General features: G+C 40.8%; 1 protein-coding gene across 2 annotated transcripts; it reads left to right on the top strand.

Moving 5' to 3' along the window:
- LOC146972202 (DENN domain-containing protein 3-like) lies at nucleotides 1-15,921 on the top strand. 2 transcript variants are annotated; one of them, XM_085802143.1, is made up of 28 exons: nucleotides 1-106; nucleotides 2,217-2,378; nucleotides 2,776-2,971; nucleotides 3,123-3,212; nucleotides 3,373-3,488; nucleotides 3,711-3,835; nucleotides 4,125-4,236; nucleotides 4,359-4,478; nucleotides 4,574-4,672; nucleotides 5,109-5,228; nucleotides 5,490-5,605; nucleotides 5,769-5,924; nucleotides 6,020-6,116; nucleotides 6,215-6,318; nucleotides 6,578-6,765; nucleotides 6,938-7,097; nucleotides 7,321-7,516; nucleotides 7,691-7,859; nucleotides 10,027-10,286; nucleotides 10,386-10,556; nucleotides 10,932-11,061; nucleotides 11,282-11,389; nucleotides 12,427-12,566; nucleotides 13,382-13,542; nucleotides 13,667-13,803; nucleotides 14,080-14,198; nucleotides 14,473-14,610; nucleotides 15,259-15,921. In XM_085802143.1, exons 2-28 carry the CDS (start codon nucleotides 2,295-2,297, stop codon nucleotides 15,475-15,477), a joined length of 3,831 nt encoding a protein of 1,276 aa, XP_085658269.1. In that variant the 5' UTR covers nucleotides 1-106; nucleotides 2,217-2,294; the 3' UTR covers nucleotides 15,478-15,921. The 2 variants fall into 2 exon arrangements, with proteins under 2 accessions (XP_085658269.1, XP_085658268.1); XM_085802142.1 differs by having other exon boundaries at nucleotides 2,776-2,977.
- The last annotated feature ends 33 nt before the right edge of the window (nucleotides 15,922-15,954 follow it).

The following is a 15,954-nucleotide window of genomic DNA, read 5'->3' as shown; positions in this document are numbered from 1 at the left end:
GCGGCCTGACGCAGATCATGGGAACTAGATGAGCCGCCGGTGTCATTCGCTGCAGGATACAGACATGAATGGATGAGTGAGGAGCCGCACAGAGGTCTGCGAGGAGGTCAGTGACTTGACAGAGACACTTTATCTGCCTGGGCGAGTTTGGGTCTTAACTTTGAAGTTAGGTCGAGGGTTATCTAAGGGCTAACTTGACGGGACGCATCCTCACCTGCACAGCGAGAGACGCTTGATCACATGTCACACCAGCAATAAAATAGTTCCAGCTGTTCTGTAAACTTTAATGAGTAAAACTCCTAAACTCTGTGCTAAGCTAAACCACACTTTACTCTGTGTAGTCATATCCAAACACTGCTGCTCTAGATTACATTCCTTGGTAATGTATTTCCAGTTGATTTCCAGATTCCAGATACTTTTATTGATAGATATATGATTATTGAAATAAGTAAAGTGATGAAGTGATGGAAGTGATGCAAAGTCATGTTGATGTACTCATGTTATCAATTTCTGCTAACAGTCTCCATGCTGTTCTTCATGAAAGCTGGGAAAGTCTGCCATTAACTTCAAATTTTTTGCATTTGTATGGGAGGACATGTAAAAGCGGGAGACATCAGACAGTGTTAGAGTCTCTCTTCCAGGCTGTGGTTATAGCCTACATCTTATTTCCTTGTAATTGATTCCTATGGTCAGATTTTTTTCTCCTAGGTTGTATCTCTGGCTGCCAACTCACTCTGGTAACCACAGTCAGTCCTCTCCTTCTGTAAACACTTTGTTATTGTAGCTTTCCCCACTCCTTAGCTCTGACCCTGCACACTGCTTTCCTGTGTTTTTAAGGACGCGTTTGACCCAGATCTCAATGCAAGCTTGCCGGCCTCAGACCTGAAAGAGAGAAATGTCAGATTGTCATGTGTTTATGCTGCGTATTGTGCGGTGAAATCATTACAAGATGTAACACTGGTTCAGATTTTGCATCTAAAAAGATTGCGTTTTTATGGGTTTATGTGGAATTCTCCTTGTTTTTCAGTGATCACATGATTGTGCTGTAGATTATAATGATCGTGTCACATCTTTGGACTAATAATGGAGGGACAGCAGCTGGTCATGTGGCATCCTCTTTAATGGGAAATTAGTAAAGTTATGCTGAACATTCTTGCTGCTGATGGTTAGTTAACATTTCATGCATCTTTCCTAGGGAGAGCAATTGGGAGTTATTTTAGTCTCACTGTTTCTTGCAGCTGGCTCCAGGTCTGTTCATGACAAGGCTGTTGTTGACATTTAATCTGTACAGCCCATCATGTGTGGCCTTATAACAAGTCATGTTCTCTGTGTTTGTGTGTATCTTCCTTTGTGCACATGAGCTTATATTTTCCAAGAACTGACTGGACCGCGAGGTGTCTGAGCTGTAAAGGAGAAGTAGCAACCATCGAGGGATAAAGACAGTGATTGGATAGAGTGCAGAAAAACACTCATCAGTGCTGTGACATCTGCTGTCATGCCAACATTTTATCTGTAAAGTCTAATTCAGCTTCATGGATTCACTTTCCTAAGTTGTCAGATGGGTTTCTTGGGATAACTAACGGTTGTCAAAGTCTAAAAATGACAAGTTGGTAATCTCCCGGCAACAATGTTTTGTTCCACAAGACTGATTTATGCAGCAGTAATCAATACCACAGTGCATTAGTCCTATAAATGTTAATATTGTAGTACAGTGTGTGATGCAGTACACTGAGAGGCACTGTCTAATCACACAGAGCTCTGAAGAGGATTGATGTGTGGGTGTTGGTGAACTGATTAGTTTAAGCATGGACTGATGGAGAATTTGATCTTATTATTTGTTTACAGTCAGATCATAGCAATAATGCTATATTTACCTTTGGTAGCTATAATAATTGCTGAGAGGCTGTTTCTACTTTCTCCATCATGTGGTGGAAAAAAAACTGTCTGTTTTTTTTTTTTTTTTTTTTTTAGAAATTGTTGTTGATGAGAAGAACAGCAGCGATAATGAGCGGCAACAACCACTCGTGTTGTGACTTATCTAGCTGATCAATGTTGTTCTCATGCAGAAAGATAAAGTTGAGAGAAGTGAATGAATTGTGCTCCTTGTTAAAAAGAAAAAAAGTTTATTTTTGTCTGTGATCTGTATCTCTTTATTTTTGTCACTCTCTGGCTTTTGTTACCTCATCCTGCTCCTGTTTCTTCTCTCCCGCTCTCAGTGGTTGTGATCAAGCAGATCTGAGTTGGCCCTTGGTCCAGTTCTGCTGGTCCAACTGCGTCCTGGACTGGTTTCAGCGATGGCGGACCATCTGCCTGCTGCTCTGCTGGAAGCCTGCGTGATAGTAGGAGCATCTGTTGACAAACTCCGGGAGGTCTCTCAGGTATTTGCCTTCAAATACATGTAAACCCAATATGTTGTTGTTTTTTAAAATCGTTTTACTTTATTCTACAAGTGAATCTTACCGACAAAAAAAAAGGATAAGAGTCTGTGAAAACTTTTAATTGCACAACCCAGAAGTCCAAACTAATACAAACTCAATGTCTCTATGTTTCCTGTCTGTCTGTCAACTCTCAGTATCTAATAAGAACATCTGTATATTATTCGAGACTTACCATGAGAGACCGCCTTAAGCACTCAGTAATTGTGCAATGAACAAGGGAGAGAAAACACAGTGACCAGTCTGCCAGATAACAAAAATATAAATAATATCCAGATGCTAATGACATTAAAAGGTAATGTTCTCTGTGTGGATATTCCCCATCCTATCTCCCACTCAGGCTTTTAACTGTAATGGAGCTCCAGAGCATGTGCTGTTGGAGCCAGAGGTCCTGCATGTCCTGGCACCTCCCTTTGTTAGCAGACCGCAAAATGAGAGCGAGGTGGTGAGGCCACGTGGGAAGAGACGGCGCTCCTTTCTCAGGAGGAAGAGGGAAAATCATCCTTCAGCCGTGGCTGCTGCAGCCCAGAGCCACAGTTCTGGTACACCTGTTGTTCACATATCTATACATACAGAAGAGGTCGTAGTCAGTGGAGCCTCAAACTTTTCTTTTTCGTTCCCTGGAGACCATTGTTTTGTTTTTTTCATTATGTTTTATGGTGTTTTATCTGCTGATATTTTTTACAGGTGGAGGAACAGAAGGAAGAGGAGGAAGTGAAGATGTCAGTGTCCCTAAAGACATTGACCTCATGGCTTTGCCTCAGCTTTGTTTCCCAGGTATCTCTCTATCGTCTAAAAGCACAAACACTAAACATCATTATATTGTTAGCAGGAAGACATAGCTTCAAAAATCTGATTTTGTATGTGCATCTGGAAAATGGCATATTGAGCCAGTCTGATAACATTATATTTATTTGTTTTGTTTTTTTTATTCCAGATGGGCTCCAAGTAACTAATGAGCAGAAGGATGAACAGTTTCACTTCCTGGTTTTCACTGATGTCTTTGGCAACAAGACCCATGGGATAGTAATGCAGTGTTACCGACCGATACTGGTACATAACGTTACACATACTACTTCACACACACCAACAGTTAACATGCATTTCAACTGTGTTTTACTGCTACAACCAGATTTCTTACCTGCAGTGTTCACAAACTGCTAACAGGCCAGACAACAAGGTATTTCATGTGCAGGCATTTAGATAAAACTGATTATACCTTCAATTAAATCTTAAATGAGTCACTTTGTGTTTGTCTTCTCTCTGCTTTTGCAGGAGGGCACCTCTATCTTCCACAATGGAGCTGGGTCCTCTAAGTTTTCCACGCTTTTCTCTGCCTTCAGTTTCTGTGTCATATCAAAGTATCCGTACTTCACCGCGCTCAAAGACTGTCTTTCCTGGTGAGAGGAAGAGAGAGAGCTAGAGAGAGAAAGTGCCAAACTGTGTGGTAGTCTTTTTTTTTAAAGACAAATTGCTTTTGTCAGTTTCTGTTATTGAATGTTTATATCTACTTGTCAACAGCCAATAGCATAAATGTAACACACACTTGACCTATAAATGCTTATTTTAAGATAACCTGTGAGGAATTCATTAGTATGGTAATTAGATCTACAATTATGTGTAATGCTGTTACAGTATCTGTTTGTATTAAGAAGGATTCCTTCTTGTCTCTCTCTGCTTCTTTGCCAGCCTGTTAGTCCAGCTGAGATCTTGTCGTTTATCAGACATGGAGGAGAGAGTGAAGGAGTTTGCAGCCAAACTGACACTTGTGCCCGTCCCACCTCCTGGACAGCTACATTTAGTATGTCTATGTGTGTGTGTGTGTGTGTACAGTGTGTGTGTGTACAGTGTGTTGCCAAGCCTCCGTCTGTGATAAAACGAGATGTTATTAAAGCACCAGCAATAATCGTGTATGTCTTCCAGATGTTTACGTTGCGCCCTCTGACCATTGTCTTACCATCCAGTGAAGACAAAGACCACCCAGCGATAGATTTAGACCTCCATCTACCTTTCCTCTGCTTTAGGCCACAGCAGCTACTGCAGGTATTACTCACTCTCGATTTTATCAGTGAAGCACAAGGAGGTCCGCATTGACCCTCTTTCCCCATGTGTCTCTTTTTCTGTCTCTGTCTCTTCAGGTGATCTCTTGCCTCCTGCAGGAGCAGCGAGTGGTGCTATTCTCTTCTGACTGGGCCAGACTCACACTGGTGGCCGAGAGTTTGTTGCTCTTTCTGCAAGTCAGTTCAAAATCTAATAATGCACATCTGCAAAGGACAAAGTAGTGTTGAAGTTAACCATAACTTTTGTTGAATTTAACTCATAGCTATGAGATCAGATTGACTTTTCTCACAATCACAAATTAAGTTTCACTGACTGTTTGAAAAAACTCTTGGAACAACGACTTCCTGCTGGTTATCATGGAAATAAAATGTCTGTCTGAAACAGAATGTGATGAAAGTTAGTAACTCAGTCATTATTATGATAGTGATGAAATGAAATTTGAATCCAGTATCTTACTATCTTACGATTTGGATTTGTTGTCAGCATATAATTACTGTTTCTTTTTGCTGGCTCATATGAATACAGTAAAATTACTTTAATACACTTTCAGAAGCCATCCTTTGATATTTTGGTCCATCAGTTTGTTCATCTATCTATCTATCCTTCTTCCAGCCTCTATCATGGCAGCAGCCATACGTTCCTGTACTGGCCCGAGGCATGCTGGACTTCCTCATGGCTCCCACTGCCTTTCTTATGGGCTGCCACCTCAGTCATTTTGAAGAGGTTGCTGCAGTAAGTAGACAATCATCCAAATTGACATTTCTAGTACATCAGTGGGATATGAGTTTACAGCTGTTGTCTTTGACCATCACTTATTTTTACATTATTGAAGAAAACAATGCAAAGACGGTTGTAAACCTACATTTTAAATACAGTTTTCTAAGTCCTTGTTAGCTCAAGCATGATTCATTTATAGGGTGACATGTTGGCATTTGTTTGTTAACAAAAAAAAATTAAAGAAATTAGTTTTAATTTTAACACTCTTTTATCCAGGAAACAGATGATCTGATCTTAATCAACATCGACAACGGAAGTGTCTCCACTTCCTGCTCTGATACCATTGACCTTCCACAAATTCCTCCATCAGTTGCAGACTGCTTCACACACAGGTACTCTCACTACCAAACTATATAAAATGTATAAAAACTTCAGCAGGTATATATACTGGTAAAGAGAGTAGATCTTTTATTAATGGTAAGCTTCTCTCATACTAGGCCATAGCGATGGAGACATTGCAACTGTAGGTTTATACAATCTGAGTATGTTTTGCAGGAGCCAGTCGCTGCAGATTCACTTTGACTTGGACCAGTGCCACCACACCAGCTGCGCCGACATCAATGAGCAGCGGGCACATAGGAGAGCATGGCAATACAACCTCAACCATGACATCCAGAGGATCATGCTGGAGCTAATAGTCAACATATTCAGGTTGTGTGTGTGTGTGTGTGTGTGTGTGTGTAGTCTTTGGGCACTGATATCCAATGGGATTGTTAATACTGTATATACATGTATGTATTTTACAGGGATGTTAGCAGTCATCTTAACTATGAACATCGAGTGTTCAACAGTGAAGAGTTCCTGAAAACCAGAGAGCCAGCTGAACAACTATTTTACAAGAAGGTAGAAACTTAACTTGAGACAACAAGTGGTATTTTCCTTCTCTACGGTTTTCTGTTATTTTTTCTCAACACAACCTCTCCTCTCTTCTTCTTTTGCAGGTTTTGGAAACATACATCTTCCACTCCTTCCTGAAGGATCGTCTCAACAGGAAAATAGACAATTATGCTCGCATGGAGCTCAACACTCGCACAGAGATGCAGAGGTAAGATATTAAAGCTATAGTAATAATCTTTAATCTTACTGAAGACATTCAACTTGCTTTAGGTCTATTATTATAAGGAGGTTGAGCAACATATTGGCAAAACCTTTCAGTATCACGGTGTATATTGAAATTCCTTCTTCTAAATCTATTGTATGCAAAAATACAAATCTGTTTTCTGTTTTCTGTTGTCATTCTGCATCTCCCTCTTGTGCAGGAACAGTATCCGTGCAATGCATTGTTTCTATTGTGTGTCCTCCAGGATGAAGGCTATGGTTGAAGTCCCACGCAGACCCACCATGCAGGAGATTCAGGCCCGGAGGAAGAGCTCCATTACAGAGAACAGACTGAATAAAAGACTGGGGATGAGCCTTCCTAACTTAGGAGAGGCCCAGTCTCTCAGCTTCCAGAGAAACTCGCTGCTGGCTCGGCTCATCATGTCTGACCCTGGTAAGACTGGAGAGCAATATACCAAATTAAATGTACAATTAATTGTACAGGTGTACAAACCATCATGGTGAAGAAGTGGCAGTAAACTGTTTAATATCTCATTGTTTTTCCTCTTCCTTTTATGCCCTCTCTTTCACTTCCCCTCTTCCTCCACTCTGTCTTTGTCCCGTAGCTCTGAAAACTCCTCCAAAGCCTGTTAAGGTGTTTAAACTCCCAGACTTCCCGGCGTCCCTGTCCTTCCACACTGTCCAAAGTTATTACAGTGAGCTCATCCAGCAGCTTGGCAAGGCTATCTTCTCCGTCCAAAATGAGAACTCTACTCTGCTTGCCAGGTACTCTCTGATCATTTTCTACACTCTTTCTGAGCCAGAGTCTGAACCCTGTCATTCCTGTCATCTTCATTTAAATGTGTTCAGTCAAGTGTTTTTCTGCTTCTTATCTTATCTGTTAGCCTCTTCACCACCAGCTTGTTCTAGCGCCTCCATTCCTTCCCTTGATGAATGTCTTTATTCCACTATGAAACTTAAAATTGATCAGATAACTTTCCGTCTGTAGATTCTACTACTTGCGTGGTTTTATCAACGCCTTGTGTTCACGGCGGCTGGACGCACTGAGTGATTTCCAGAACCTCTACAAGACGGACACCGCCATCTTCCCCACACAGCTGCTCACGTGGCTCGTGGACTCGCTGCACCGAGATGAGAGACAGCAAGCCGACAGACGACCTGAACTCAAGAGACTCATCCTCAAGGTCAGTTGATTCATGGCATCTTCGTCACCTACAGTATGTTATAGAAATGGTTGTTTTAGATCGACGATATGTTTGCTGGGATGTCACAGTTATAGCAAGAAAGTACTGAGATGTTATTATTATTGTCATATCTCTGCCTGATGTCAGTGATCTTTACTGTGACACATCTATTAGGTGAAGACTGAGAATGAGAAGCCGCCAGTGCAGCCTGACGACCATGTTAAGAAGTTTGAGCTTCCTCGAAAGCATCTGCAACAAGACGAGTTTGTGCGGTGTGTCCAAGAATGCGGGATCGTAAAAGATGTAGCGACCATACACCGTTTATTTGACGCTCTCACGGATGGTAAGTGAGGGAGGGAAGGTGGGTTTTACAATGTACAGCATGAGTAAAAAAAAAAGTGCTGTAAGTGTTGTGCTAATTTAAGAACCAAATCCATGACGACAAATGGGTAAACCTTTGAGGCATCTTGTCATTTTGTTGGACACAGATGTGGCTAGACAGTAACTATTTTCATCACCAGCATTAAATGAAAGAATTTTGAATCGATTACACCAGTGGCTGCCGACATGGTGAAATCAAGCAACTGTCAGATGATCTGTTACGGTCATTGAATGCTCTGTAAGCATAAAGTACAGTCTGTACAGCATGTTCTCTCTCTCTCACACACACACACATCCTGCTAAACACAAATGCAACATAAGTGTCCTACTGAGGAGAAGGGGACAGACATGTGGTAACGTCAATCTTTATATTATATCTTTAGGTCTTGACCAGGCACTGACTATAACATCTTAGATCTCTGACTGGTTTGACTGGGTTTACTGTTGGGGGAAATGGAGAAATAATGAATACATAGAGCACTAATAGGGACTACCTGAAATAAAGACTGCACAGTACACAGCATTCTCAATCCTTTTGGAGTAATTCCTATACATTTCTTTTGTTTGTTTATGATACAGCACTTATGAGGCTGATTCCAATATCGATGTTTCAGAGTTTAGAAAAATTATTTGCACAACCCATGACATAAATAAATACAAATGTTTAAAAATTAATAACAAAACATATATCAACCATGTCTGCACCTATTCTCATACTGATACTGATATGTCTGCAATGAGCTAATATCATCCTGACCAATGTCATCAACAATCCCTTAAAGCTGCACTAATCAATACTTATACATCAACAGTGGGTCAGTTGTCTAAATATAATGTAGCAACAATAGCAACAATAATGGGCATTGTTGCTGTAGCAGATAATTATCATGGATGAGTTAAGTTTCAGGGAGATTTTTCCTTAAACAGTTGGTAGAGGTCAAAAACAGAGCCAAAAATGATTGATTGGCCACAAATAAGTAGCTGTTAGCCAACAGTTGCACTGATAATTAGCTTTAGCCTCAGAACAAAACAATAAACTACAATGATCAGCTTGCTAATGTGTAGCCAATATCTAATTGCTTGATTTCAGTCAGCCACATCATGTGATGTAAGATAAGACGCATTAATCTTCAGAGGAAAATGTCTCACAGATTTCTATAACTCTAATTTGTGAATCGCAGGAGAAAAGTCGCTGTTTACAGCAACAGAAAACATGAGAGGAAAGAGGCGATGTCATGTGACAGTGGCCATGAAATCACCTCACACTTAAAGTTGAAAGCTCATGGTGTGGTACTCCTCTGACCCCTGACCCAAATCACACAAAGTCTTTAAAGCTATTTCAGCACAGTTGTGTGTTTTTTTTATTCTGTCAACATGTTTTCCCCTGTCCTTGTTTAGTTATTTAACTGATCTGAAAAGGAGTCATGCATGGCTAGTTGGCCAGTTAAAAACAGAACGGACCTCTGTAACGGGCTGAGAAGGACTTTTCAGTTTATGTTATTTCTTTCTTCTTTTTTTTTTTTTTATTATATTTTTTCATATTTGATAGCAAAGTATACGTACGTACATGGAACTCAAGCCCCCACATCTCATGTTCCCCCACAGAGGATAAATCAGAATAAATCAAATAAAACACACAATAAAACAAGCTTGATAACCTAGAAGAAATCGTTAAAAAAAACAAAAAACAAAACACTTCATATCATTTTCCAATCCTAAATAGGGGCTGGACCCTTTCACAGCAATCAGAGACCATAATTTAAAAGTGTCATACAGCATGTAATACTTGGGTTCTTCCAAATGCGGGAGAAAGAGAAATTGTATAACCTAACAGTTTATGAGACCATTTCCAAATACTGAGGCTGTTTAAAATAACAGGATTCTTGGTGATTTTATTCACTACTTTGAACTTGATATATGTTAAATGTTTCAAACTGTATGGATATAAATCTAAGGATTCTGTTCTTTTCCATGAACATGAAGTATTTAAAAACCATTGTTTAAACTGGGTAAGCTGAGATGACAGAAAATAATAGTAAAAGAGGCACGTGTATTTCTTTGTGTTGCATACACTATGTTTGTCTGCTTGCACACTTACCATACATTACTGCTCTCTGTGTGTGTCCTAGGCCAGCCAAAGCAGGTGGATCCTGAGCTCTTCCGAGTTTTTTACACCTTCTGGAAAGAGACAGAAGCCGAGGCACAAGATGTTAACTTGCCCACCGAGGTCATCGACCATCTTGACAACAGTGAATGTGTCTACAAGTTGTCATCCTGTGTAAAGACCTCCAACGGTGTTGGCAAAATTGCCATGACGCAGAAACGCCTGTTCTTGCTTACCGAGGGACAGCCCGGGTACTTTGAAATCACAAAGTTCAGAGATATACAGGTCCGTTGACTTCCACCCGTTTTCTCTGACTATTCTTTTGTCTCTTAAGTCATAACCTCCTCTCTTATTTTAATCAATAACTCCTCCATCTCTTTGCAGGATGTGAAGATTGCCTCAGCTCCCTTTCTACTTGTTCGTATCCCTTCCCTCCGTATTCAGACATCCGGCAGGCCTGAGGTGTTTGAAGCCAACCTAAAGACAGAGACTGAACTCTGGAACCTCGTGGTCAAAGAGATGTGGGCCGGACGCAAGATGGCTGATCAACACAAGGTAAGAGCTCACAACATCTTGAGTTGTTATATTTGGTCCAACATTGTATGTAACATGTTAGTAAGACGTACTGAGCACCAGTTTTATAGCAACAGAAGGTTATAGTGGTAAAGTTGGTTGTTGAGTTCAATTGGCCCAACAGAAACCAAGTAGGTCAAAACTTAACAATGGTGAACAACATGAAAAAGTGGTCTTCAATAGGGCATGGCTGCTGTTGACTATATACATTACATAATATGAACACATTTCTAGCAGTGTTACAGATTAATTCAGTGCTTTGTGTATTTAAACCAGGAATGTTTGTCGTTACGTTTACCCACACTGCACCTCTTACACTAAGCTATTTGTAACATTTAGCTCACTTTATGTCTCTAGGACCCACAGTACATGACTCAGGCTCTGACCAATGTGCTGTTAATGGATGCTGTCGTGGGCTGTCTGCAGACCCAGAGGTCCATTACTGCTGCATCAAAGCTGGCTTACTTTGATAAGATCAAACATGAAGGTCTGGGCTCGCTCTCCTTCTTCATCTTCTGTTTCTAATTTTTTTCTTTCTTTACATACAAATATGCAATTGTAATAATGTATGTTATTCATGTTTGTTATTTTTATAACTTTATACTTTTTTTTTACTCCCTCCATTGTGTCTCTGTTTATACCCTTCTCCATTTACCCTATCCTATATTCCCATATCTTCTACTCATTGTATTTGTGACGGTGCCCAGTGCCCATGATGGTGCCTAAAACTACCTCAGAGACTCTAAAACACAAGATCAACCCCTCATTGGACCTGGCTGAACCTCAGACCGTACATGTGCTGCTATACACACCAGGTACGATTTGGAGCAACTTGGAGTTGTTATTGTCGAACTATATTTATGTGTGGAATACAATACGTGACAAATATAAGACAGTACTAAAAAAAACAGTACTAGCACACACACAAATCATGTTAATATTTACACTAGTTTCATGCAGTATATCCCTGTTGCCTTATTGTTATTACTGTAAAAAGTCCTTTAAACTTCAGAGAACCCCTAACCCCGTCTAAGGAGGGGGATTATCATGTGCCTCACATTTTCTTTTACTTTTTTCTGTCTCTTTAATTTACTGTATAGTATTATGTCTGTTGTACGCTGACTGTTAAAGTCACAAGACACCCACTGTCAGATGGTGTTAAGTTGTCCTAATAAGCATTAAGATGAGAGTAGGGACAGAGATTACAAAGCAAGGGATAAAAATAAAGACAGAGGACAAAGGGCAGAGCGGCATCAATGGATGTTTCTGTATCAGCAAATTAATTTACATGTTGGTATCAAAGCTCTGAATAACAATTGGTTGTTGCTCAGCTTGGCTTGTTCAAAAGTGGCATGAAAACAACATGTCACCATGATAACCTTATACTGTATGTAACTACGTGTGAGGGCCGACACGTGAAGACTTTGTAAACGTTTGTATGGCAACAGATGCCTCAGGGAAACCTATCCACATAACCTGATTAGTCTTGTTGTGCTGTGTGTTAGCAGGCAGGATAATGGAAGTCTTGTTAGTGTCTCTTGTTTACACTGTGACAGAGAACAAAAGCATCTGCCACTGATTTGATTTGAAAAGAGCTCGGTGTTTTTTTAGAAGCGATAGAGTTGACATCAACACATCACAGCAGTGCACTCACTTATAGTGGGTTTATCAGGACACAGGAAAAATGAAAATGTCAACTAATAACACCTGTGTATTCGTTGCCACTGAGGTGTGCGGAAAATAGAAAATAGAGTGTTGAGATTCTCATCTCCACCCTGCTGGGTAACATGTTTTTCACTCATCAACTGCTCTCTCACCCTCTCTCCCCTCCTCTCACTCTCTCTCTCTCCAGGTCAGTTGACGTGCAATCACTCAGAGGGTGAGATGAACCCGAAGCTGTGGGTGGCTCTCAGTGGGGGCAAAGTGGTTGTGTTTGACGCAGCGAGCTGGTCCATGTTGCAGGACTCCATCCAGGTTGGAGAGTCACAGCTGGTGAGAGCAGTTACTCTATTGCTCATAGTGACATTTGTTTAATTTTACACTTTTGACTCTGTTTACAGGTGTGTGCAAAAGTCTCCAATTGGAGCTTGAAACCTGATAAAGTTTGAGGAACTGAATTTCAAAATTGATGCAATACTGTATCTGTGTGTGGAGTTGAAATAAAGTCTGCTCAGCAGATCTTTATAGCCCATTCCAAATCTCTGTGGCCAAAATGGCATTAACCACTACCAGCATAATACCTGCATCTCTAACAGAGCTATAGGTGGTGACAATCACATTGCATTGTGGGTAATATAGGCACTAAGTTTTGACAATGACAAATAATGCATTGAATGAAATAATTTTACCTCTGGATCTGCTGCATCTATGTTTTTGTTTTAACAACTATTTTACATTTTATTCCAAATCCTTTTAACTTAATGTTGTTAAACTCTGTGCAGTAAAGTCAAAAATAAAGCTTCTGTTTGTGGAATGTGCATTTGATTAAATGGTCTTAATTATTATTGTTAGAGTTTTTGTTTATAGAAAAAAGGAGAAATCTTGAAACTTCTTGGATGTAGTCTACGACATTGTCTTAGTTGAAGGCTGCTGAAGCTGTAGATGTTCAACTTTTAGACTCAAAAATTCCTGTTTAAATTCTTCTTTTCCTGCAGATATTTGTTGCAATTTTGTGAAAGAAACCTGCATAATTAATAGAAACAAATGAACATAATGTATATAAACTGTATGTCGTGTACTATACAGATAGTATATGTTAATACTATCAATCATTAAAACTTTGACCCCATGTCACATCCTCCATGTAGAACTGCATGCTGGGATTGGTCCAGGAGCAGGTGTGGATTGGCTCCCAGGATTCTGTGATCTACATCATTGACACTCACAGCATGTCCTGCAACAAACAGCTGACTGAACACAGGCATGAAGTGACCGGCCTCACAGTGGATACCAGAGACCAACACAGCAGGTAGAGATGACCACCTGTGCTTCTGTTATCAGTTACCATACATAAACATCTGTCTAAAGGTATAACTAGACATCCAGAACATCCAGAGCAGTCAATCAGCTGAGTCTCTTGCTGCCTCTCCCAGTCAGCAGCCATACTCCTGCAGCAGCGATGGAACGATCCTGCAGTGGGACTCAGCTGGTCTCAAAGTGAAGCGGCAGCTCCACCTGAGCTGTGACCGTCTCTCCTCCATACAGATCCACGATGGGACATTGTGGTGCTGTGAGTTTCTAATCTTAAACTTTTAATTTATGTGCAGCGCTTTTATTTGTACAATCAGTTCTCCCCCATTCAGTTAAATGTATCCACTGCAACATACCCTACTGTATCTTTTGGTTCATTATGTCATGCTGTTGTATTTATACATGACAACTGTGAGACTTTTCCTTCTTGTGTAGATCTCTCGACTAAACCATCAGTGTCGGTTTACTGTGTACTTCTGCTTTACAAGTAAAAAGGATCCTGATGTGTTGACGAGAAGTGTCTGTGCATGTGCAGGTTGTGGTGACGGCATTGTGGAAATGAGAAAGAGCGGGATACCACAACGTAGAATGGCGCTTCCAGACGACGTTGTGAACATTCCCAGTAGCTTAAGCAGCTTCATTGTCATGCCAGAGGTGACTTGATCTATTCCAACATGTCAATCAATTACTTAATTCATTATTAATGGTAGCAGCCATTTAATTTTTTGGCAAGTCAGTCATCCAGTCAGCTGTTCGGACGGCAGGTCAAGCCTGTCAGTCAATTAGTGCATGAAACTCATCTGCAATCAAACATCACATCATAATACTCACATGCTGGTTGCAACCACTGAAACTGTGACATTTACTGTATCCATACACATTTCCTGACCCTTTTGTGTATGCGTGTGTGTGTGTGTGTGTGTTACAGCGAGGTCAACTGTGGACGGGCTGTGCAGACTCAGGGGAGCTGTGTCTGTGGCACACAAGCAACCACAGGCGTCCGTCTAAAAGAATCCCCCTGCCCGGCAGTTCAGGAGTTACCTGTATGATCCGTGTGAAGGACCAGGTGAGCTGTGGTGACATGTCAGATCACAGATCACAGTTGTATTTTTGTTTTTTGTAAAATAAATAGAGGTGCATGTCTGAAAAGTGTATAGATATGCATTGCATTGGCTTTTATTTTACACTGTGAGAGCGGAGCAACAAGGTGTTGAATGACAGAAAAAATGATTCCAGGTTTGTTCCAGCCTCTCAAAAATGATGATTTTGTTTTTCTGTGTGATTGTAAACTGAATATTTTTGGGTTATAGACTAGTGGTCCATCAAAATGTATGTAAGATTTTCTCTCTTTTCTGTCATTTTATTTACAAACCAATAGTTGGGAAAATAATCAGCATCAAAGGAAGCTCCTGCACACTGTCTTGCAATTTAGGACAGTGTGCAGAAGCTTCCTTTGATCTAATTGTTTGTGCTGGTCTTCTCCTATGCACCCGTCTGCCATTGTAGGTGTGCATAAGTTTTTAGTGGTTTAAAATAATCAGCATGGAAATAAATAGCGACCTTGAGAAGGTAATGTGTATATTAGGAAGTGTGTATTGCATGTTATTACTGTTCATGTGCTTGAATTACGCCCACTCATCTCATCACCCTTTTAGAGGCTTTCTATCACAGTCGTCCCTAAACTGCTGCCTGTCCTGCTCTCCCCTCCACACAGATTTGGGTGGGCTGTTGTGGCCGGAGCGGTGTTGGAGGTCATGGTGACGGTCAGTTGAGGGGTCAGGTGTTGGTGGTGGATCCAGAGAGCCACACTGTGGCAAAAGAACTGCAGGCTCATTCAGACAGCATCCAGACCCTCTGCTCAGCTGAGGATCGCTACGTCCTGAGCGGCTCCGCGCGGCGTGACGGCAAGATCGCCATCTGGAAAGTCGAGTGAAAAACAGAGAAGGAGAAAGCAGCAGTGCAGAGTAAAGTTCTTGTCTTTTCCACTCGGCAAAGCAGCTTCACAGCCATAATTCATTGCTAATTTAAGTTTTCTGCTGGGAGCTAATAGCCTAGTTACGTAACATACTGTACACCTTGAGACATTTATGGGTGTGTGAGCCCTTGGAGTGAAGCACAGTATACTGAATGTAACAAAGCTGTGTTTTCTGACACTGGTCCTCGACAGTGAGGAGCGGATCTTTTTCTTCTTGGAAACAAACCTGTGCACATAATTTGTGAAAAGGATCTAGTTGGTGCCTGCTCAATGTTACGTTTGGAGAAAACTTGATTCAGTCTAGATGTCAGCAGCAGTCAGATGTGGACATCTCGCAGTGTAATTGTCGTTCGCATTTTATTGTCAAGCACTGTTAATAAATTTCATTTTCAGGTACTGTCATTCAATCTTGCTTACTTTTTGGATCTTTTCCTT

Source organism: Trachurus japonicus, chromosome 16 (assembly GCF_045865225.1).
Source record: "Trachurus japonicus isolate A0001 chromosome 16, Traja_1.0".
NCBI lineage: Eukaryota > Metazoa > Chordata > Actinopteri > Carangiformes > Carangidae > Trachurus > Trachurus japonicus.
This window is presented reverse-complemented; position numbering and strand designations above follow the sequence as displayed.

Bases quoted from the DNA above. Each gene is read 5' to 3' on its own strand.
- LOC146972202 (XM_085802142.1), top strand. From the start codon at position 2,295: ATGGCGGACCATCTGCCTGCTGCTCTGCTGGAAGCCTGCGTGATAGTA. The intron at 5,606-5,768 runs GTACTCTCACTA...TATGTTTTGCAG, and splicing joins GCAGACTGCTTCACACACAG to GAGCCAGTCGCTGCAGATTC. The intron at 6,117-6,214 runs GTAGAAACTTAA...CTTCTTTTGCAG, and splicing joins AACAACTATTTTACAAGAAG to GTTTTGGAAACATACATCTT.